General features: G+C 39.5%; 1 protein-coding gene across 1 annotated transcript in view; it reads right to left on the bottom strand.

Moving 5' to 3' along the window:
- ERMP1 (endoplasmic reticulum metallopeptidase 1) overlaps positions 1-19,621 on the bottom strand; it is a 43,919-nt gene extending 24,298 nt beyond the window's left edge. Inside the window, exons 1-6 of the mRNA XM_019727154.2 lie at positions 19,190-19,621; positions 17,554-17,855; positions 12,429-12,556; positions 11,678-11,783; positions 2,873-3,019; positions 2,174-2,266 (exon numbers count right to left, since the gene is read on the bottom strand). Coding sequence (XP_019582713.2) covers positions 2,174-2,266; positions 2,873-3,019; positions 11,678-11,783; positions 12,429-12,556; positions 17,554-17,855; positions 19,190-19,530 — 1,117 coding nt within the window. The 5' untranslated portion in view covers positions 19,531-19,621. The remainder of the gene's footprint in view (positions 1-2,173; positions 2,267-2,872; positions 3,020-11,677; positions 11,784-12,428; positions 12,557-17,553; positions 17,856-19,189) is intronic.
- Positions 19,622-25,779: the final 6,158 nt, after the last annotated feature.

Raw genomic sequence — 25,779 nt, 5'->3', positions numbered from 1 at the left:
ACTCTTTGAGTAAAGGAATACCTAGAAAGAATGTGAACAGAAATAGCTTTCCACCATCCTGCTGCTCTCCCTGACGTTTCTTACCAAACTTCTCAAATCAAGTCCATGGCCCTATTCTTGTTTCCTTCCCACTTAGAGGTTCAGCCAACCGGCCTTCCTCCTTTCCCTTCTATTAGAACCATTCTGTGATCAACTGCACCCTCGCTCGCTGTTGACAAATCCAATGGCTGTTTCTTAGTCCCTGTTCATTTAATATCTATTTAATGTAGCAGACCCTGCTCTAGACACCAGAAATTGTGGTGAACCAAGAGACAAAAAGGCCTCTCATGAAGCTCACAGACACTGAACAAGTTATGACATGTGTGTTTAGAATTAATAAGGAATGCCAATTATATCTCAATGAAAAAAAAAATAAAGAGAGGTATTAAAGTCCCCTGGGAACGTGTCATAGGAGACTAATGAGTTTGAGAAGTCAGGGAATCGACCCTGAGGAAGCGATATTTTTAGCTGAAGGATGAATAGAAGCTAGCTACAATGGGGGAGATTGTCCAGCCGGAGAGAACTGTGCAGATGAAGGCCCTGAGGGAAAGTTCCAAATACAGAAATAAAAGTCATGAATGAGGACAGAGTGATTCAGCAAAGAAACTGGAGATCAGGGAGAGTCATTATCAGGAAGAACCTGGAATATCAGAGGTTTATAATGGATATTTGTTCAATCAATCAATGAGTGGATGAGTTTGACCTTTATCGTAGGGGCAGTAAGAAGACTTGAATGATTGGCATTTCTTCCTGCTGCTCATCCCATCCTTGACCTTCTCTTCTTTTCACTGAAGACACCACACTGTCTTACCATGGGATTTCTTTCATGGGCTTCTCTGTCTGCCTTAAAATGAGTTTTCCCCAAAGCTCAGGTTTAGTCCTCTACCTTTGCTTCACTCTTCCAAAAAGCATTTCCATGCTCTATACTTCTGTGGTATTCTCTATGGCTTTAATTCCCAAGCCCATATACCAAGTTCTGCCAAGAGCTCTACACTGTATCTGTATTTTCCCCTGATGGGTTCACAGACCCCATCCATGTTGTATGTCTGATGGAGTTCTCAGTCTCCGTCCCCTCTCCATTACTGCTCTGGGTGAGGGTCACCCTCCCACACCACTGTATGGGCAGTGCCATCACCTTTTCCCAGCTAGCTAGGCTTTATACTTCGCAGTCATCTTTGCTGCCATCCATCTGATGCATCCCTTCTATTTAACCTGTCAAGTCTTGTTCAATTTACATCCAAATGTATCTAATTTGCTATCCCTCCCCTTTCCTTTCTAGCTTTTCTCAGCACCGCAGCTCAGGTCCTCATTATTCCACACTTACATTGCTGTCTCCTGGCTTCAATGACCGGCTCCGGGCTCTCCCCCATCCCCACCACCCACTCCGCACAACACCAGACTAACAGCATTTTACACCATCATTTGCTCATGAACTCAGGTCTTCAGTGATTCCTTATTTCTACAGCATCTTCTTGCTGATTTTTAAAGTCTTCTACAATTTTCTCTTCCCCATACACTTGTACCTCATTTCCTTCTATTTCTGAAAATACAACTTCCATGTAGATTGTAGTCTGACAATCTTTCACCAACCACCACACATACATACCCTACTCAAGGTGTGCTCTTACCTGGAACATCCTGTCCACTGGGCCAAATCCTACCCACTCTTTAAGGCTCAGCATCAGACTCACCTCCCCTGATTACTCCAGATCTCTCTGGAAAGCACCTGCCCCTGTGTAGTCCTGACACCTGTCCGATAACCCTCTCACCAACCCTCAGGACCCAACCTTGGATCGATGTAACTTTTCTATACCTGGGCAAGCTGCCCAAATGTGTTGGTGCCACCTCCAATGTATAGCTTCCATTTTGACTACACTCTCATTGCTCAGCAATCCTACCATAACCTTGGGTCAACTCCCTTTCCGATTCCTCACAATGAAGCCTTATGTTCTTAATTGCTAAACTAGACTTCAAGGCTACAATTCATGCCCTCATGTCTCTAACTCCAGAGCCCCAGCTGATTCACACCATACATTGGCTCCCTATACAGAAGCCACAAAATATTTATAGGTTTATAGATCATCCCTAATCTTCCATCTTACCATATATGAAAAGTCTAAATTAGAATACCAACCTGCTCTCTGAATGGAATCTGTTAGAATTCTGTCCGCTGTGTCATACTTGGTGTGATAAATGTATCCGTTCTCAATAAAAGCTAAGTCTATTCCTAAGACATACAGAAAAAAAAAAGAAAAAAGGTCATTTTGCTCTAAAAATCAACTTTGCTTTAGGCTTATTTATTTAATGTGTTAAATTCTTAAAAGAGAAAATATCAAAGCAGTGGCATGATTGCTTTGTCACATTTATGGCTGAATGATGTAAATTCTTTTCCTAATTCTTACAGAATCTATAGCTATGGTACCTAACTTAATACATCTGCCATCTACATACGTGCCAGGCCAGAGCCAAATTTTAACTTCAAATAAGCTGAAGAAGCCACCAAGGGTGTTGGCAAAGCAAAATAACAATGAAAGTCAAAGACCCCTCAAGGATCTATTACCACCTTTTGGGAATGACCTGCTGAACAGTTCTCTGTTCTTCTGTCACACAGTGGGGCAAGACGATATGTTCTAGAAAAGGCAAGCATTTAAACTAGACTGTAGTTTAAATGAAAACGAAAATATTAGGGACTTAGTTTCAGGGAGTCAGAATACAGAGCTCTAAGAGAATTTGCTCTCAGAAAATGCTGTTTACTCACAAACTTCCAAAAAGTAAAATAAATTTGCCTTTGATTAAGCAGTCACACTACAGCCCATAACAACTGACAAAATACCTGGAATGTTCCCAAAATCCCTGTAGATGCGAAAGTCAGTATCTGAAGGAATAATTCCACTCTGGAAAACCTCCTGAGCGACCACAGAAGCGAAAGGGTGTTTAGCTGCTAAAACATAAGCTTGGACCAACCAGGGATTTTCAGGACCTGAAATGGAACATGACAATATAAGTTTCTGGTTGTTTCTTAAACATACCAACTTTTTAATAAGCTTAAAACAGTTACTGTGGTGGTTTGGAGAGAAAGACCCAGTGTTTTGGGTTTTTTTCAATCATTTTTTTTCTTTACTTTCCAACATTTCTTGGATCAATGTGTATGACTTTTAGAATGAAAAGTAACCTTTCAGAAAGTTAAACATCATCAGTAATCAGACAATACAGGCCTCCCAGTGTGATGCACTGAGAAGAATACAAACATAAAACAGAGAAAGAAAAATGATGATGGGGAAACTGGTTATCAAACCATATCATGTTAAAATACTATTAAAATATTACTATTAAAATGATGCTGTTAAAATATTAAAGCTATGTAAAACAGAGCTAAACTATAAAGAAAAGTGTCATAAAAATCAGGATAATGGCTACTCTTAGATGAGAGGTAGGGAGTTATATTTGAGAAAAGACAAGTGAAAACTTCTGGGAGGGGATAGCAAAAATCTATTCTCTTTCATGAGTGGAGGTTAGAGGGGTACTCACCTTACAATAATTAAGTTTACACTTTCATATTTTCATGTGTTTCATATAATGATTATAATATATCTAATAAAACATGGCAATTAAATGCTATGTTTGCTCCTAAATTGGTACTCACATTAAAAAACAAAACAACTGGAGAAATTTGAATATGCACTGTTCATTAGATAATAGTTTTACATTAATGTCATATTTTTGAGTGTGATAAATGTACTGTTATGAAGGAACATATCCTTTTATCTTCTGAGTAATTACATTGAGATTATCTGTTAAGATGGTTTTCCTCCTTTATTCTAATAGTGGTGAATTACATAGATTGATTTTTCAAATGGTAAACCATCTTCATTCATGGTAAACCATCTTCATTCACCATTCAGTAAAATTGCAGGATATACTCGTAACATTAATATATAAAACTCAGTTGCATTTTATACACTAATAATGAACTGTCAGATAGAGAAATTAAGAAAACAATCCCATTTATAACTGCATCAAAAAGAATAAAAAAAAAACAACTAAGAATAAATTTAACCAAGAAGTTGAAAGATCTATACACTAAAAACTATAAGACCCTGATGAGAGGAACTTCTAAAAAAGACACAAATAAATGAAAAGACTTCATACTAATGAATTGAAAGAATTAATAATGTTTAAATGGCCATAACTACCTAAAGCAATCTACAGATTCAATGCAATCCTTATCAAAATTCCAGTGGCATTTTTCAAAGATATAGAACAAACAATCCTAAAATTTGTATGGACGAAAAGAACCCGAATAGCCAAAACAATCTTGAGAAAGAAGAACAAACCTGGAAACATCACATTTCCTGATTGCAAACTGTATTACAAAGCTATAGTAATCAAAACAGTATGGTATTGGCATAAAAACAGACACAAAGATCACTAGAACTGCGCCCTCCACAACTAGATTGAAGACAACAAGCTGCTGCTGAGCTTCCAGAGGGGTGGCCAGATGGCTCAGTTGGTTAGAGCGTGAGCTCTCAACAAGGTGCCAGTTCAATAGTTCAATTCCCACATGGGATGGTGGGCTGCACCCCCTGCAACTAAAGATTGAAAACGAAAACTAGACTTGGAGCAGAGATGTGCCCCCCACAACTAGATTGAAGGACAGCGACTTGGAGTTGATGGGACCTGGAAAAACACACTGTTCCCCAATATTCCCCAATAAAAAAATAAAAAAAAGAACAACCACAATGAGGTATCACCTCCCACCTGTCAGAATGGCTATCATCAAAAAGATTAGAGATAACAAATGTTGGTAGGATGTGGAGAAAAGGTTCCACTGTTCCCTGTGCACTGTTGATGGGAACGTAAATTGGTGCAGACACTATGGAAAACAATATGGAGCTTGCTCAAAAACTTGAAAATGGAACTACCATATGACCCAGCAATTCTACTTCTGGGTACTTATCCAAAGGAAACAAAAATACTAACTTGAAAAGATATATGCAGCCCTATGTTCACTGCAGCATTATTTACAATAGCCAAGATACAGAAACAACCTAAGTGTCCACTGATAGATGAATAAAGAAAATATAGTATGTATATACAATGGGCTATATTCAGCCATAAAATAAATCTTGTCATCTGCAACAACATGGATGGACCTTGAGGGTATTATGGTAAATGAAATAAGTCAGACAGAGAAAGACAAATACTGTATGATCTCACTTATATATAAAATCTTTTTTTTAAAAAAAAAAAGCCCAAACTCATAGATACAGAGAACAGATTGGTGGCTGCCAGAGATGAGGGTGGCTGAAATGGGTGAATGTGGTCAAAAGGTACAAACTAAGTCCTGGGGATGTAATGTACATTATAGTGACCATAGTTAACGGTACTGTATTGTATATTTGAAGTTGCTAAGAGAATAGATCTTGAAAGTTCTCATCACAAGAAAATAAAATTGTTAACTATGTGCAGTGATGGATGTTAATTAGACTTATTATGGTGCTCATTTTGCAATATATACAAATATTGAATCATTATGTTATAATACCTGAAACTTAAAAATATATATATGTTTTATCCCTGAAATAAGCTCAACTTGGTTGGTAAGCTTTATCCTTTTTTGTATGTATATATACACATATACATGCATTGCTGGATTCAGTTTGCTAATATTTTATTTAGGATTTTTGCATCTAAGTATGGCTCTTATCTATCAAAAGTATCTACTAAAGCTGAATATGTACACCTTATGCCTCAGTAATTCCACTCAGAAATGTGCATGCACATACACGTGTACCAAAATAAATTTACAAGAATGTTCGTAACAGCACCATTCATAAGAGCCAAAATTTAGAAACAATCTAACATCGTCAGTAGAATGGATATTCTTGTCAGTGGGATACTATTCATCAATGAAAGAGAATAAACTACTGCAAACACAACATAGATGAATCTTACATAATGTTGAGTAAAAAAAAAAAAAAAAAGCTATCTAGGGCAGCTGGTTTTCTCAGTGGTTAGAGCACAGTGTTTGTAACACCAAGGTTGCCGGTTCGATTGCCCCATGGACCAGTGAGCTGCACTACTCCCCCCCCCCCCCCCCGCCACGATTTGACTGAAAATGACTTGACCTGGACTGATGGGTCCTGGAAAAACACACTGTTCCCCAATACAAATTAAAAAAGGAAAAAAGCTAGCTACAAAAAAACCCCCATAGCATACGAGTCAATTTATAGAAAGTTCATATACAGGCAAAATTAAATATATCAAGATGCGAGCCAGAACAGTGGCAACCTTTTTGGGGAGGAGTGACGAGGAAGGGACACGAGGGAGGCTTCTGGAGTGCCCGCGATACTCTTAATCCTGATCTGGGTTCTGGTCACATGATTATATTCAGTTTGTAAAAATTCATTAAGCTGAACACTCAACAGCTGTGCGGTTTCCTTTCATTACAATAAAAGATGAAATAAAGGCACCTAAAAATAAAAGTTTAAGCTCATTTTATGCATTGTACTATAAAAATTACTTGAGAAAAACATAAGACCCATCAGCAGGAAAGGGCTTTCCAGTTTTGAATATCGGCTACCTGGCCTTTAAGCGTACAGACCCACTGCTGCCTGCCAGTGCCCCAGCCCTATGCCAGCCTCTCACCCACTGCCCACCATGGCCTACAGTCAAGTTTTGGTGTAAAAAAGGCAGGCTGGGGGGACTGAGATGGGGACGGTAGATCCGCTCCTGCATAAGATACTCTCCATGACATAAACAAGGCAAAGGGAGCCCTCACACGAGAAATTAGACTTGAGGATTTAACTCAGTGGTCATCAATCCTAAGAGGGAGGTATTAATACTATTCCAATTTTTCAGATGAGGAACCAAAGCATGGAGCAGTTATGTGACTTGTCCAAGGTTGCACGCCTTGCGTGTGCTACAGCTGAGATTTGAACTTGGGTCATCTGACTTCAGAGCCTGTGCTCTTCTTATTACCCTATCTTGAATTCCCCAGAATGCTCTTACCTTAATTATCTCCTAGAGAAAGGTGGAAGGCAGATACAGAAATATTTTCACTTTACATTCTTTCTCCTGCCATCATCTAAATCCTACGATGCATCCAGTTTCTTGTGCATTGATTTCTTCTTAAACAATGAGGCCTGTCTTTCTTAATGCAAGGGGTAGGGACATGTGGGTTGTTTAGAGGAGGTATATCTCGTATCAAGAATGACAAGTCAAAGTTCCCTGAAAGTCCAGAAGAAGCAGACCCAACTTAATCAAACAGCATCATATCTACCTGCTCTACTTTCTAACTTTACTTGGTGGCATCAATACCCAGAAGAAACAAAGAAAAAAAGAAGAATTAATAAAGGAGACTGAGAGCAATGAATGCTGCTACAGAAGCCAAGTATGATGAGGCCTGAGAACTGACCACTGAATTTGGCAATGTGACTTTTACAAGATCAGATTTAAAGCTAAGTACAACTAGTTCAAAAACAGTTGCAAAGGAATTCCACTCTCTTTAAGAAGAGAGAAAAAGCATGTTCGTGTGCTGATGTAAATGATCTCACAGGGAGGGAAAAAGTAATGATTGAAGAAGGGAAAGAACGTTTAAGTCACCATTAATATAACCAGTCTCTATGCATGGACCTGGAAGGTGTTTTCAATTTTTTACTCATAAAAAAGCCAAGAAGACTATGCAGTACTTAGTTCTATGTGTCTATGTGCAACTATTTCTATAGGATAAATTCCTGTAAGTGGACCTCCTGGACAGAAGGATCTGCACATTTTATAAAGTGGCACGTATTGCCAAACTGCACCCAAACTGCATCCGTCTACGCTCCCACCAAAGTGTACGAAAATGCCTGTCCCTCTATATTCGGCAACACAGGGCATTATCATTCTACCTACTTTTTGCAAATCTAATATAAAAAAATTCTTACTGTTGTTTGAATTTACATTTCTTCTAAAATAAGACTTAATTGTCTAGTTTGGCGGCAGCTTAAAAAGTTAAACATAAATTTACCATATGACTCTACCAATTTCATTCATAGGTATCCAGCCAAAAGAAATGAAAATGTATGTCCACACAAAGACACACAAATGTTCATAGCAGCATCATTCAAAACAGCCTCAAAGTAGAAAACAACCCAATCAACTGATCAACGAAATGAGGCATATCCACTCTATGGAATCTATAATTCAGCCATAAAAAAGAATAAAGTCCTGATACGTGCTACAACATGGATGAATCTCAAAAAATGCTACACGAAGTGGAAGAAGCCGGGCTGCTAATGAGTACGGGGTTTCTCTTTGGGGTGATACAAAGATTCTAAAATCGATTGTGGTGATGACAGCACAACTCTGTGAATATCTAAAACCCACCAAATTTTATACTTTAAATAGATGAACTGTATAATATGTAGATTATATATCAATAAAGCTGTAATTTTTCTTAAAAGAATACGATCTCAAGCAGGTTATAAAATAACAGATTATAAAATAACAGTATTATCCCAGTTTTTTGAGAGCGATCTATATACGAAATAGGTAATATATAAAATATATTAATGTGTATGTACAGAAAAAATTGCAGAAGGGTAGAGACTAAACTACAACACCGCTTTGCCCTGGGTGGTAGGATTACAGGGGCATGGATATTTCTTCACAGGAGTAAAAAAGGAATCCATGACTCCTTTGCTTATGGGCTCTTTTCTACTCAGGGTTGATATTATTTGAATTTTTTATAAGGAACATATATTACTGGTTTAATATGTTTCAATTTTAAAATAATGGATTTTACAATACCTTCAAAATTATTAAATCAAGCCTTTTAGACTCATGATATAAATCACTGACCTGGTAAGTCAAGTCATTCTTTAATGCATTCTGGCCCTTTTGAAAAATTAGGTAGTAATGATTATTCTAGTCACTAAAATCTCCCCAAATGAATGTCTCTCTCTGAAGTGACAATGGAGCACTAGACAGTACAAACTGTTTTAACCGAAAAGTTTCCAGGACAAGGACAAGTGCTACTGCACAGGAAAGAAAAGGGCCTGTTCAAGAATCTGAGGACAGAGCCATCTAGCATACATTCTCAAGCAGAACTCCAAATCCAGGAGGCCTTTATCCTCTTTTAGTCAAACGTGGAAGCAACAATAACTAGCTCTCTGAAAGCCATTCCCACAGGAAAGCTCGTCTTTTGTAGGCAGCAGCTGCTGGAAGTGAGAGAAATACGGGAGAGGTACTGGAATGTCAGAAAGCACCCGGAAAGCTTCTGGGGATGGCGTTTAGCCACAAGAATAAGCTACTGTAACCTAGAGGGAAAACAATGTATAAACACTCAGAGAAAGGGGGGAACATTCTCTCCAAATCTTCTGTAAGATGCCCCTCCAGAAAAATATTAATTTTGAAATGGGAGGATTTTATTTTAGAATGAGTAAAACATTTAAACTGTGTATATGTTGCTAACTAGTAACAAGTCTGTTATTGCCTTATTATTAATCATATGCAATGCAAAAATTTAAAGACTACATAAAACTATAAAGAGTCTAAGTAAAGCAGTTAAGACAGTTCTGGGTATAAATTCATGAAGCAGTGGCGACTGCCAACTGTTGATTGACATTTTGCTTCATCCCCCACTCCAGCCACACCCACCACAGCTCCACCACCCAGCAGTGACTGTTAAGACAGTTCGTTTATATCCTTCCACACAATGCAATTATACCTAAAATGTATACAATTATAGGCTTTTTATGTCACACTAGCTACACTTAGTAAAAAAGAGTGCAGACTAAGCTAGTCAGGCCTAGCAAAAGTGAGTACTTAATAAACGTATATAAAGGAATTGACTTGGGTCTAGACCTCACTAACCCAAGGTAAATGTGTTTTAACCTCTCTGGACTATATATATATATATATATGTAAAATATATTTATATGCATAGGATACATATGCATTAATATATGTGTGCAGAAAAAAATTCAGGACAGGTACAGACTAAACCTTAGGACTGGCTTTTCTTTGGGTCACAGGTGCTGTGATGATACATTAAAAGCATACATCTATAGGCATTTAACATGCAGTACACTTCCAGGAGGGGACATCCACAAAGACACACTCCTGCCCATGTCAAGCCCTGACATTTTTACCAGAGAAAAGAAAGACGCCGTGTCGTCTTTTCTTACGGAATTTTCTCTTGCTGCTTTTTGATCTGGTGGTGGTTGTATCAAGTGTTTCTCCTGTCCTGACTGAATCCAAGAATTAGAGGGAATGGGTAATAGTGCAGCAGCTACTTACTCTTATGGACATCAGATACCGGCCTCTCCTCCTTAGTCAGATGAAGAGTAAGAGTGAGCAGAAAGCTCTAAGAGTTGAAAAAGAAAGCAGAACCTTGCTTCTCCCCTGATGACCTTGAGATTCTCAAAGGTTTAGCTGAAGTAACATATACATCCATTTTGAAGGATAAAAGTTTAAATTAAGTTGGATGGAGAATATTAAAATATGGTAATTTTTTTTGTTTAGGTTATAAAGACATATTAGCAGATCTTTGTAACTTAAACAATACCACACCAGTAAAGGGTGCTAAAAAACAAGTTCCTACATCATCTTCCTCCCTATTCCTAGTCCATCTCATGCCCCAAAACACTCCTCATTATAAAACTTCCAGCACATGCTACATCTCTGGCTACAATGCATTATCCAAACTACTACCATGTTTCCCCGAAAATAAGACCTAACCGGACAAGAAGCCCTAGCATGGTTTTTCAGGACGACATCCCCTGAACATAAGCCCTAATGCGTCTTTTGGAGCAAACCTTAACACGTTGTGTACGGCGGGGTTTAAATCCCTCGTGAAGATTCTCGTGATCCGTACGCAACGTGTTAATATAAGACCTGGTCTTATTTTCAGGGAAACACGGTAACAGAGTGGGAAATGGCATGGAACTTCCAACATCAGGTTTTAGTACGCCCTGGTTACAAAATATCAGCTTGGAATTCTATTAAGAAAGATGACAATTAATACCTAACAACTTAACTGACAAGTTATCTTTATAACTTATAATTTTGTTATCCTTGGAAAAGTTTAACCATAAAACTAAAAATACTTCTCTGGCTGATTACATAGTACTGGATTTTTATGACACTCAAATGAATTCAATAACAAAGTTCTTTAACTACAGGTAAATTTTCTCATTTTAATTCATGAAATGATTGTCGTGTAATATTATTTATATCATAATCACCCATAATGGATAAAAGAAAGTTCACCACCTATGTGATAATCTGGTTAGTAGTTAAGAACAAGGGCTCAGAAGCTGGACTGCCTAGGTTCCAATCCCACTGTGCCATTTACAAACAGTGAAACTTTAGGCAACTTATAATCTCTCTTGACTCAGTTTCCTCATCTTTAAAATGAGGGTAATGACAGTACTTATCCCTCATGTTGTTTTGAAGATTAGTGACATATACAATATAAAATGCTTTGAACATTTGTTATATAATAAGCACTATACAAGTATTAGATGCTATTAAAAGAATGTTCATTTCATTAGAGCAATTACTTACGTTCAAAAACTTTCCACTTTTATAAAAACAAGAAGTAAAGTACACAATGCAAGTGACTTAAAATACAAAATATAGTCTCACATACCTGTTTGGAATACAAGTTCTTTCCCTCCTACACCTGCTGCCTCCAGGTTAATAAATGCACGAATCAAGCTGGCCCAGGGGTGCTGAGTAATGAAACCATGACTGGCCTGAATGAGAAGGAAAAAACAAATATAGGTTAAACAATCTGAAATTATCCATGTCTCTATTTCACTTATTGTAAAGACAGAACATCTATGTGGATAAGAGGAAGAATAGGAAAATAATCATTTTTTTCAGACAGTATGTAAAGACCTCTATCTGTTTCTCTCTCTGCATAACTGCCGTGTATAGTTTGCTGAGTGGAAAGTCACCATCCCAGACGGCAGCTTGATTTCCATCAGTGATGCCAAACAACATCCTTGATAAGTATGAGGCTGCACACAAAAAAAGGGCAACAAATAGGAGAAGAGAAGGGACAACCCTCATGGTTGGGTATTCATGCTGTGTGTCTGCCTCAAAACATCTCTGAAACTCCAGTGTCAAAGAAAACCTGAGGTGAATAATTGTGCCATCACAGAGCCCCTAATTTTATGAATCAAACACTGACAAGATGATCTGTTGTAAGCTGAGTTTTCAGATGTTGAACATGTATACATAAGTGACTGTAGAATTTTTAAAGTACTGCCAGGTACAGTATTTCTTTGCATAGGATTTTATGATACTACTCAAATAAATAATCAAAATGGACAAGGGTTAGCTACTATTATTATCATTGTTATTCAAGGCTAGTATTTAAAACAGTAACATCGCACCTGCAGGACATTTTCCTCAGCACCATTGAAGAGAAATATGACAGCATGATGTAAGGCTTCTGAAGATGCTGACAAGACGCGAAGGACTTCCAGCATCACTGAACAGCTAACTGCATCATCACTGGCACCTTCAAATCAGAAAAACAAATTTGCTGCTCAGATTTTTTAAAACCTTTACAGTATGAACCATTAGGTCTAAGAATGGGGTGTTCTCATTGAGGAAGCATCACAGAGCTAGCAGCAAGACGAGAAGCATAATTCTGTCTGTCACCATTAGGTGACAAATGCACCCACCAGCAGTAAACTCCATGAGGACAGGGCTCTTCACTTGTTCACTTTCAATGTCTAGAACCACACTTAGCCAAGAGGAGTCACTCAATTAGTATCTGTTGAATCATCAACCAGATGGGACCAAATTAACACTGAAAACTGGTATTCTCATCAACCCAAAGCAATTTGTTCCCTTCTTTATCTTTATTCCACATCCTCTGTAATATTCTCACTTCTGGTGTTTACAGCTTCCTAGATCATCTCCCCCTGCCACCCACTCCTTTCCTGCTTGGTTTCCTGCCAAAATCATAAAAGCTGCAGATCACTCCGCATTTACGGAGGCGTCAGTTTGGATGGTGCAGCATTTTTGAAGGTTTCTCCAAGGAACCTTAGATACAGGAAAGGAGACTGATAACCTAAGTATTATCCTTTGTACCAATACAGATAAAGCAGAGTATTGGTATATGTACCAATACTCATCAAATCACTTAACTTCTTGATTCAGAAACTTCATATATTAATTCAAGATGATTATACAGATGATTTTAGTGCCTTGATTCTTTTTAAAGTACTGTAAGAGGTAGTTAAAGGAACTGATTGGATATTTGATGATATTAAGGAATTATTACTTTTTAAGTGAGATAATTCATGGTGTTATAAGCATGTCAAAAAAGATGATTTATCTTTCAGTGATACAGACAGAAATACAGCACAACAGATACAGCTGAGATCTGCTTCAACATGATGAAGGGCTGTAGGGGTCAGATAAAGAAACAAGATCAGAATGTCCAAGCTGGGTAATACCATGTTTCCCCGAAAATAAGACCTAACCGGAAAATAAGCCCTAGCATGATTTTTCAGGACATCCCCTGAACGTAAGCCCTAATTCGTCTTTTGGAGAAAAACTTAATATGTTGTGGTTCCCCGAAAATAAGACCTAGCTAGACAATCAGCTCTAATGCGTCTTTTGGAGCAAAAATTAATATAAGACCCGGTCTTATTTTACTATAATATAAGACCAAGTCTTATATAAGACCGGGTCTTATTTTACTATACTATAAGACCAAGTCTTATATAAGACCGGGTCTTATTTTACTATACTATAAGACCAAGTCTTATATAAGACCAGGTCTTATATTAATTTTTGCTCCAAAAGACGCATTAGAGCTGATTGTCTGGCTAGGTCTTATATTTGGGGAAACAAGGTAGGTACACTCTCGTTCATTAAATGATTCTGTTTTTGTACATATTTGAAATTTTCCATAATAAAAAGTTTAAAGAGTAATCTAAGTAAATAGGCACAGTAACAACGCAGGAAATAGCATTTCTGGGTTTGTACTGTGGGAGGCAGGGTGCTACAGGGTTATTATCACGAGCTTTCAGGTAAGAAAGACTTAGAAGCAAATTCTATCCGGCATTTACCCTACCATTTCCTGGTACAGAGAGCAGGCTAATGATATCTACCTCACAGGTGTGTTGTGGGGATTACAAGATAATGTGGTCTGCATTCAGTATTCGTTTTTCCTTCTTCTCTTTGTAAACTTAAGGCTTTGCAGCTAGCTAAAATGCTTGTTTTGGTACTGTTAAATTCCAGGCTCCATTCCTAGTCAAGAAAAACTACTTATTACCTATTACTTGTCTTGGCGGTGTTATTGGATTGGATTGTAATCAAAGTGAAACAAAGTAATAACCATCTAATTACTATCAAACCAGAAGTACATGTAGCTGCCAGTAAAAAGTGCCACCTTCCAAGAACCAAATGAAATTAATGGTTTTTAACTTTGAGACTATGAGTTACTTTAAAATAAAAAAGCAAACCACAAAATTTTTTCTTTATTACAAAGGAAATTGAAAGAGACATACTATATAGGGCAGATTAAAAAGTTAAACTGTCCATTTATCTTCCTTTATTTTAATGGTTCTGTTGTCTAAGAACAGAGCTAGAGAGGGTCAAATATCTTGAAGAAAGTGAAGGAAAGTTAGAGGACAGGATCTATAAGGACTGGGTGGTTAACCAACATCTCTTTCCATTTAGAATTAACCCTGAAATTGAAGCCACCCCGAAAATAACTCAGTGTCTCTTCTACCAACAACCTGGAACCAACCATGCAGCAAACCCAAGAAGATATTTAAAGCTTTTCTGTGGGTAACATTACCCCTAATTGGTATCAGTTCCTAAGGTCCAGGACTGTTAAGAACTTTAAAAAAAAATACCCATGTTTCAATGAGTTCATCCACTGAAAGGATTCAGGTAATAGTCTATTTCATGATTGTGTTTTTTAACTTTTTAACAATTTATTACCGATAGAAATGTCATTGAGATTGTTGGTACAGGTATTCTTAGAAAATTTTATTTTAAACTGAGTTCCAATGACCCACAAAAATGTCATCCTTTCATTACTGGATTCTATATATATATGATTTATATATATGATTTGGCACTATGTTTCTGATACTTTTATAGACATCTTTCTTATATAATGCTCTTAAATAACCATGGTATTAATTTGTCCCTTCCTAGAATTTAGAATTGGGCATAGGGTGACTCTTGTTTTATCACTGCTTTGAAACAGGCAAAAAAGCTGCAGATCACGCCACAGCATTCTGCCGATCACTGGGTCCCTGGCACACACAAAATTATTTCTGACTTTATTTAAAAAAAAAAAAAAAAGTATACACTGGTATTTTTTAATATCTTCAAAAATATTTAATAGCAGTAAGACTATTTCATAATACACTTGTCATTGGGATATTGTGCAATATTGAAGTAAGGGACAGTCTCATTTTCTTCTCATGCTACAAATGCATATGAATCTCTCCTACCCTAAACAATTCACATTGGTCCTGCTGACCTCTCTATTGCAAGCAGTAACTCACCTTTTTCATCAAATCATTCTGCACTTCATGTGCTCAATCCACTGTTTTGTTGAAAACTCGAAGTTCTTTTTTTTCAAACCTAGTCGTGTTTATCATATATTCTTGGAAATATGTGTATACAGGTTTTTTTTTTAAAGCATGTTACATTCTAAATGCAATTGGCAAGCTTTCTGATTAAAGATCTCTTAGGATGAATCATTTTATCAAGCAAATTTTATTTTATATTTTGTATAACATCCAGAGTATCATATTGGGCCTGCTATAAGTTCAAGCAATTCGTAAATATTAATATTAAATAACAAGTAATAGCAAAAAAAAAAGCACTTTTCATGTCAGGCACTATTCTAGTGTTTTACTTGTATTTCATCGTCTAAGCAATGCAAATAGTAAAGTACTATTATTATCTCCACTTTACAGATGAGAACCTGAGGAAAGAAGAGGTTAAGTAGTTAGCTAAAGGGAGTATTAACTCTCCTTCCTTTCAAATGTAGCTGAAAAGAACTGACTGGCCAGGAAACACAGCATCTGGTCCCACCTCTGTCTCTGATCAGTGGTGATCAGCTAAGTTTATTTCTGTGTCAAATGAGGGGGATTGAACCAGATGCCATCTCAGGTCTTGTCTACCTCAAATTGCTACTACTTTCTACTCTTCCCTACTTATAATTTATTTAACTACTGAAAGCCTTTTTCTGATGAATCTTATTTTTTTTAAAATGGAAGTTCAATTTAAAGGCTTCTCATTCATTCAAAATATTTATTATGTCAGGCACTGTCCTACACATCAACTATTCTATTTTGACAGAGTATTTTCAGAGGAAGATTTATGGATGAATGAGGTACTGTAACAGTATGGCATCCCCAGTGGGCCAAAATTCCCACTTTTCTGGTCAACCAAAACTGCTAGGAGAGATGTCCTCCAAACCTTGTTTTCCTTGAAGGCAAGGACTGTTTCTTTATTCTGTATCCCAAAAGCCTACTACAACACCTGGCTGAATAAACAGTGCAAGTGGCAGAACCGAACTCCAGGACTCAGGGACGCATACTGGTAACACTGATGAAGCTGCCTCAGTCCACCAGCAACAACATTCCTGTCCTGTCACTGGGCTGCTGGCACTAATGTTTAATAATAAATAAAGCACTGGAGTGAACAGTGAGGGGTAGATCCTAAACTACATACTCTTCTCATTATCTAGCCTGATATCACAAATAAGGTTTGTCCATGAAAATGGTGTCCCACCTTTGCCCAGGAGCTTGGCGTTAACACGTTGCATACGGCGGGGTTTAAATCCCTCATACCCCTCTGTTCCGGCAGGTTTTTAAAAGAAACTACTTTAAAATGCACTCTTCTCTTTAAAGCGTAAATGCTTCTATGTCATTTATTATTTTTCTATGGAATTTTTTAAGATTTACTCACCTATGATGTTAGTAATCCCTCCTGGTGTGATACTGCAGAAAGCAGCTTCCTTTGTGCAGTGGGACAATATGTATTTCATGAGGTATCACTGAAGAGTTACATAAAATAATTCGGTGTTTTTCCAAAAATAACATAATTCAAAATCGCCTAAGGGATACTAAGGTTCCAAATGTTATAAACAAATCACTACAGTTCTGGAAAACTCTGTTTATTCGTACATCCACTGTTGTGAATGTAACACGTGAAATGACTCATGGGTGAAAAAATGTATCCGATTCAAAATCACTATTATTTTAGAAAAAGAAAATAATATGAATTCTAAAAAGTGTACATGATGCAGACTTTATTCATTAACGACATTTGCCCATTAGATATTAACGAAACACAAATAATTCAATAAAATATGCAAAGTAAAAAGAGTCAACAGTAAAAATGAGAATTCTCGTTATCCGTCCTTAACGCATGGCTCAGAAAAAAACGAAGATTCTCGTGATCCGTACGCAACGTGTTAATAAGCCTCCTGGGATGTGACAACTCCAAAAGGACTAAAGAACAGGCACATACCTGGTGAGTTGGCCACTGAGTCAAAATGACAGTTAGCCAGGACCGCATGCTGGGCTCCATCTCTGGGTTCCAGCTTCACCACCACGTTGGTGATGTTGTCATAGTAGCTGGTAAAACCTCCCAAGAAGTCGATGCTAAAGGAACCTGTAGGCCGTTGTACATCTACTGTAATCTTGTGAAGCCTGTTGCTTTGGACTTCAATCAGTTTAATCTGTTCCAAAAGGTAATGCACTGTCAGAATTTCATTTTCTGGACTTCCTGTAGTCCTGGGGCCAACAGCTGTTATGTGTTCAAGATAATCCCTGGAAGTGACCAAAAGAATGATGATGACAGGGTGTGCTCGGCTTAAGACTAACACGTACCCCACAACTTTTCCTCTAAACTTCCCTCCACCCACCAAAACAAGTTCTTTGACTTTTCACATCAAAAGGCTGCCTGTTATTATTTCAGGTACCCTGTGGAAAAAATCACTTGTAAAGTTCCATCATTTCATCTCCCATGAGTTCATCCCTTCAGAGTTATCTCTACCCACTCCACTCCCAAATTCTCCCAATCCTCATATGAAATCAATACAAAGATTAGATATTCTATTCAAACTGCTAAAGACGAGGCAGGACAGCATGCAACTTCACTGCGCCACACTCTGGAGGGTTACTGATGCTGGGCTAATGAAACCAATGAGCAAAGACAATTAAGTCAAGAGGTTAAATAAACAAACAAAAAAAAAACTTTTGATTGTAAAGAATGGACTCAGCCCTCCTGGTGTGCACACAAGGCCTAGTAACTTCAATTCAGGCCCAAACCAACTCTACCCCTAAAACAAACAAAAAAATATTTTGCCTTTTCACTGCATTCCAAGTGGGGAGAACCGAGTGGGGAGGTGTGTTCCACAAACTCCTTAATAAAATAAGCTTCCAGCACTTTGTATTCAAAAGAAAAAGTTTTTAAAACACAGAGGCTGTTGAAAACTCTGATAGCTTATGATTTTATGAGCTTTGACACAGGTTACAATACCTTTGATCCAATCACCTTTTTTAGCACACTTAATAGTGGTTATTTTTTTTAATTAAAAAAAAAAAAAAGTTAAACCTTACACACCAGGGGCTCAACGGCATGCTCCAGGAATCTGAAAACTTCTGAAACTGTAAAATTTTGAAGTGCACTCTTCCAGGTTGAGCTTCCCTAACTTTCAGGTTTGACCTGACCTCAAAAAGTTAGACTACTTCATTATCCCCTTCCGACATCTCCCCAGGAACCTAATTTACAAAGCTGGCTCAGTACACAAATTTCACTCTCCTGCATTTCATTTGGAAGGCAGAAGGGCTAGTAAAAAGTGGAAGTTGCTCCAGAAGATAAGGACTAACAACCAAACCATGGGCAGGCGTGACAGAAAGGAGGTGGAAAAGAAGCAATTGCCAGGCCACCCTCATCTGCACCACCAGCCTAATAGGGGGCCATGTGAGCCCCGCGTCCTGTAAGTTGGACCTGCAGAAGAGAAACGCGGCCACCCCACTCCACGTGGAGCGGAGCCAGCGAGCCTGAGCGGTCTCGCAGGGGCGGGTACACACAGGTGCGCTGCCCCGGCTCTGGCAGGTGACCCACGGGGATGCGCGGGCCGGGCGGGAGCAGCCAGTACCTTGCTTGGCGGGCGTCAAACTCCCCGTGGTGCCCACCGGCTCCACGCAGCACCAGCTGCTGCAGCGAAAGCTGCACGAGCGTCCGCAGCACTAGCAGGTAGAGCGCTAGCCCCAGCGCAGCGCGCGCCTCAGACAGTCCCGTCCCTGCAGCCCGACTCGCGCCGCCACTACCCGCCGCGCTGCGCTTCCGCGTCCTCGCGCCCCCGCCGCACGCGTCCACCCAGGGCTCCTGCGCCGCCGCGGCCTCCCTCTCCCATAGCGGGGTGGCAGCCCGGCCGTCCCGGCGCTCCACTCCAACACGGTGCCGCCTCACGGCCGCCGACTCCGAACCCCATTCCATGGTCACGAGCCTTAGATGCCGGCCCAACTGCCACAGCCCGAGACAACCCCAGGAGTAGCCGTGGCCGCCGCAGCGCCTCCTAGTGAGAGGACGGAAACTGCAGAGGGCCAAACTTCTTCTGATTGGCCGGTCCCTGCGAGCAGAGACCCAGCCTCTTCGGGCAGATCACCGATGGGCACCGCGGCAGGGCCACCCCGGGCTGGCCATAGCGGGTGTGCCTTCTTCTGCAGGGCTTCCCTGCCTGGTGTGCGACAGAGATTGCCACATGGAAAGATACCCATAAACCTAGAAACATTGGAAAAGTGAGGTCGCTTTTAAAAGAATGCACATGATGCACCAGGCAGCCTCATGCTTCCACATACGTAATCTAAGCACAGATCTTCCTAACAATACTATTATTGTCTCCATTTAACAGATAAAGATAAATAATAGCTCTTATTTATTGAATGCCTGTCATGGGCCAAGCACTGCGCTAAGTGCTTTAATACATTATCCCATTTGATTCTCATGAGAACCCTGAAAGGGAAATATTTTTATCCCCACTTAATAAGCTGAGTAGCTTACAGGTAACAGCTGAAGAACTTAAATCTAAATCGGTGGGCTACCAAAACAGCATTCTGGTCCACTACGGAATATGGCACTCTGAAAAGCTTTAGTCTAGTCTTCCTGCATGATGATGCCATGACCTTCCCTGCGTCAAAGCTCTGTGTCTCCAGCATGGACTTACTGCAGTGCCATGGCCATTAACCCAGAGACCAATGGAGAAGGTGCGCTCGCCTCCCATTCTGCTCCAGCCTACCACTCAGGTCCACCAGACACCAGGATGCACCTTATTCGCAGCTCTTCAGCTGGCCTCTTTCAAAGTCCTTCCTGCTCACCATCTTTTTTTCTCCAACAGGATCTTCTCACATGCTGTTTGTGTTGCCTGGAACGTTCTTCCCTCCCCTCATTGCCTAGTTAACTCCTGTTTAACCTTCAAATGTCAGTTCAAGTGGTACGTCCTTAAGCAAAAATCTCCTAATCTAATGAAGCCAGTTTCCCCTATTTGTAGGATCTCATAGCACCATATATGCATATAATTATTTAATGTCTTCCCCATTAGACTGTAAGCTCCATGAAGGCAGGAATTATGGCTGGTTTTGCTCACCATTTTATTCCCTCCTCTTAACACAAAGCATGACATGTAATATGTAGTCTATAAATATTTGTTGATTGAGTGAATAAATGAACACATAATTTTATGACATCAGCATAAATTTAGCTTGATAAGATCCTTTTTAGTCCATAAGATCCATGAGACCAAAGACAATGATTATCTTATTTATTCATCACTATGTCCCCAGTGCTTAGCTCTGTACCTACCCCATATTTATTGAATGAGAAAATGAATATATATTGTCTTTAATAAGAACCAACTGTCCTATTATTCTCTTCCCCAAAACTCTAGTGCCTCCACCATCTTTGGAAGACAACACCTCAGAAACGACTCTGTCCACTGCAGCATCACAAAATGTGGGGGTCTCTGGTTCGTAGACCAAGGGCACAAATGTCTCATGGTCTTTTAAGCCTTACCTATTTTATGCTGTCATTTGCTGGACTGGGCGGGTATCAGAAAACCTAGAACAAGGTGCACCTACTAGGAGCTGTGTTACTAGTTAAATCATTTGAGTGCTCTTTTTCTGAATGAATAAGTTAAGCATTTCTGACAATATTCCATGGGAGACAGTGTACCATAGTAGAAGAAAAGCCTGGCTGTTGTAGTCAGATCTGAGTTCCTGAATCAGGAAACTTCAATACACATGGCATTATGCAAGTTAGTCTCAGTGTCCTTATCTGTGATAATGTAGATAATGCCTGCCTTAAAGGGCTTCAGTGAGGGTTAATCAGCTAATACATGTAAAAGAACCTCACATAAAAGTCTCATTAAGGGCCGGCCCGGTGGCTCAGGCGGTTAGAGCTCCATGCTCCTAACTCCGAAGGCTGCCGGTTCAATTCCCACATGGGCCAGTGGGCTCTCAACCACAAGGTTGCCAGTTCAATTCCTCGAGTCCCGCAAGGGATGGTGGGCAGCGCCCCCTGCAACTAAATAATTGAACACGGCACCTTGACCTGAGCTGCCTCTGAGCTCCCGGATGGCTCAGTTGGTTGGAGCACATCCTCTCAACCACAAGGTTGCCGGTTCAACTCCCGCAAGGGATGGTGGGCTGCGCCCCCTGCAACTACTAACGGCAACTGGACCTGGAGCTGAGCTGCGCCCTCCACAACTAAGACTGAAAGGACAACAACTTGAAGCTGAACAGCACCCTCCACAACTAAGATTGAAAGGACAACAACTTGACTTGGGAAAAAAAAGGCCTGGAAGTACACACTGTTCCCCAATAAAGTAAAAACAAACAAACAAACAACAACAACAACAAAAAATGAAGCATCCTGGCTTTAAAAAAAAAAAAAAGTCTCATTAAATACTATTTTCCAGAATTTTCTTCTTATACAATCCTTTGCAAATCGGATTAAAAGCCATTTTCCTATTGTGATAATCACAGAGCCCTAGGTGGTAGAAATCGCCTTGTTATAGTTTGGGTCTTGGAATTCCAGCAGTTTTTCTCTAGGCATGTGTAAACAATAGTATTCACACTTGAATATTTTCAAGCTACCAGTTGTTAGATATCTACTTTGTGTCAGATAGTGATCAAGACATGGAAACACAGAGAATAAATCAATGTTTCTGCCTTCATGGAGCTTACATTCTAGTGGGAAGACAATAAACAAGTGTGTGCGTGTGTGTGTGTGTGTGTGTGTAGGTGAATAAAACATCAAATAAAGTGCTACTGTATAAAGAAAAATGAAGCAGGGAATTGAGAGTGAGTGAGGGTGCTGTTTTAGGTAGGGTGATCAATGTCCTCTGAAGAGAGGACACTGGAGACGACCTGAATGAAATGAGGAAGGGCGCCATAAAAGCCTGAGGAGAGAATGTTCCAGGGAGACAAAAATGAACTGGGATGTTCAGAAGCAACACTAAGTAAGGCATAAGGCTAAAGCAGACTGAGCAAGACAGGGAGTGACAGAGACAAGGTCAGAGAAGTAGGCAAGGGCCAGTGCAAAAAAGGCCCCCTGGACTCTGGGGTGGTTTTGAGCAGTGAAAGGTCATACTCTAAGTTATGTTTTATGACATTGCTCGGAGTCTCAGGGAAGAGCAGCACAGGGACCACGCCTAGATTATAGAGGCTAATAAAAGTCTTTGCTAATATCGGGCCTTTGAAGTATTTGAGGATGTTGAGGTATAGTTTTATTTTAAACTATAAAATAAGTAGATCACAGTGAATTGAAACATTCTAGTTCCCAGATATCATACTGCTGATGAGGATGGAATGAAATGCGAAAGGCTTCGGCCACCCCGTTTTGTGAGCTATTGATAACTGGGGTTGACTCAATTCATCTGACTTGGCAGATAATTATGTCTTTCTTATGTGCCCATCTAGGACAAAGTGAAAGCTAGACCTACCAACAGGCACAGAGATGTCCCAAGTCCCTTCTGTTTTGCCATCTCTTCAGTATTTCCTAGTAACCTGGCTAAGGTGAGTAGAAGGGCATTTAAGCAGACAGGATTCAGGTGATTTACCAGTCTCTGTCTTCCACAGAGGTCGTCTCATAGCCTATCTGCATCTTTCCTCGGAAGAGGGGCTACTATGGCATTTGGTGAAAGTCGTCTGGGACTGAGGCTGGCAGGATGCCTTTACCTAATATTACAGTGACATTACAGTCAAAGGAGGTGCCGCACTGAGAGATAAGAAGGGAATCCAAACCAGTTGCCAAAGAAAGAAATAGATGTCCAAAGCTGATAGAGCTAGCTCAAGATTGAGAAATCAAGAACAAAGATCCCAAAGGCAAAAGAAATCTTGGGTAAACACTGTAGACAGGTTTGCCTACCACTCTGAGACCTTCGTTTGGTCTTACTGTGCTTACCGAGGTGGTATAAGGAAGGGCCAGCTTTGTTTCAGGAGTCAGTAATGAATGCTCATGTCCAGGATAGGGCCACCAGGTTTTGGTTTGTTTGGTTGGTCGGTTTAGATCCCTTCAGGCTGAAGCTGGGGCTTCCTAAATACAAAGCTCTGCAATGGAACATTCAGGAACTGATGACAGTGGTCAGCTACAGGGAGCATCCCCAACAAGCCGGGCAGCCTAGAAACTGCAGCGCTGGCAGACAATGGCATTTAAAAAGGTATATAGGCCAGATCTGTAAATGCCCTTTCTTCAGAGCTTTTCTATCCCCCACAAGCCGAGAGAGAGAGAGAGAGAGAGAGAGAGAGAGAGAGAGAGAGAGACCCACCGTTAACTCCCCTTCAGTCTTCAGGTTGGTCCCTCCTGTTGCCTCGTTCCCTGTAGCTGGTGGCCACACAGGAGTTAAGACAACCAGTCCAGCTGCACTATTAGCTGAAAGCATCATGTCAGACTACTCCTTTACATGGCTACTTAGAAAGAAGATGCTCTGATTTTTTAAAGAACTTGTATCTAAGTAAAAAAAAAAAAAAAAAAAAAAAAAAACCTCTTAGAAACAAATGGGGTTGAGAAAATTGGCTCTTTTGGGGAAGGAAAATCGAATTGGAACCTCACACTATATTACACACCAGAAAAGGGGGAAAAAAAAGGTCAAGTAGAATTCAGAATTAAACAACTTTTTTTAACTGATAAGAAATAAGGTAAATATAACTAAATAATTATAATAATTACATAAGATTCGAAATGGACAAGAGCTCTAATCAAAAAAGAAGTAGAAGAAATTGTAAAGGGAAAGTTCACATGTTGACTACACAAAACTGAAAACTTCTATGTGTCAGGGGCCAGCCCGGTGGCTCAGGCAGTTAGAGTTCCATGCTCCTAACTCCGAAGGCTGCCGGTTCGATTCCCACATGGGCCAGTGGGCTCTCAACCACAAGGCTGCCAGTTCAATTCCTCGAGTCCCGCAAGGGATGGTGGGCAGCACCCCCTGCAAGTAAAATTGAACACGGCACCTTGAGCTGAGCTGCCGCTGAGCTCCCAGATGGCTCAATTGGTTGGAGTGCGTCCTCTCAACCACAAGGTTGCCAGTTTCGACTCCTTGAAGGGATGGTGGGCTGTGCCCCCTGCAACTAGCAACAGCAACTGGACCAGGAGCTGAGCTGCACCTTCCACAACTAAGACTGAAAGGACAACTTGAAGCTGAATGGCACCCTCCACAACTAAGATTGAAAGGACAACAACTTGACTTGGAAAAAAGTCCTGGAAGTACACACTGTTCCCCAATAAAGTCCTGTTCCCTTCCCCCACCCCAAGAAAACAAAAAAACAAAAAAACTTCTATATGTCAGAAACAATCACCAAAAAAATGAAAAGTCAATTGGACAAACTTGGAACATTATTTTCAACAAATTTAAAAAATGGAATACTATATTTATACTCTCGCTCTGTTTCTCTCTTTCTCTGTCTCTAAATATAGATTTAATTTATGTATTTATATATTATTTTATATTATATAACTCAATAGATACATTTAATACATATTAAAAATCGGTAAGAAAAATACCAATGTCTCAATAGAAAAACATGGAAACCAATTACACTCTATGTCAAAGGAGCATGTGAAAATATGGTCCATTTTTAACTTATCACATTAAAAACTTTTTTGTGTTTTGTTTTAAATTATAATAAGCTCTGCTGACACATTTAATTGATGAGCACTTTTATATGATGCAGGTGAGTTATGTATTGAAAGGACCTTTCTGGAAAGCAATTTGACAAGATGTACCAGGAGCCTGAAGAGAATTCACAGTTTTTCATGTAGTATTTTCATATATAGGAACCTACTGAAGATGTGATAAGAAAAAAATGGAAAATGCAAAAGAATGCTCATCTATAAAAAGCAAATATGTGGAAACTCCTTTAGCATATAAAACTGAAAGTCAAATAAATTATATCCAGAGTATGGAATGTCATGTACTATTAAATCAACGTTACCAAAGTCTATTCAATAATGTGGAGGAAATGTTCATGTTATAAATATTAATAAAAAGAAAAATAAAGATACAGAATTGAATAAAGAATATACAGCATGATGGCAGCAATGACAGTGGTTATCTGTGGGTGATTTTGTTTTTCTTCCTTATTCATTTTTCTATTTGCCACTTTTTCTACCATGAGCTCAGTGTTCCCTTTAAGAGTCTCAGGCATAGGTCAGGCTCCTCAGCCTGTGCCCAGGAAGACACTTAAAATCTAC

This window comes from Rhinolophus sinicus, linkage group LG04 (assembly GCF_036562045.2).
Source record: "Rhinolophus sinicus isolate RSC01 linkage group LG04, ASM3656204v1, whole genome shotgun sequence".
Classification (NCBI taxonomy): domain Eukaryota; kingdom Metazoa; phylum Chordata; class Mammalia; order Chiroptera; family Rhinolophidae; genus Rhinolophus; species Rhinolophus sinicus.
This window is presented reverse-complemented; position numbering and strand designations above follow the sequence as displayed.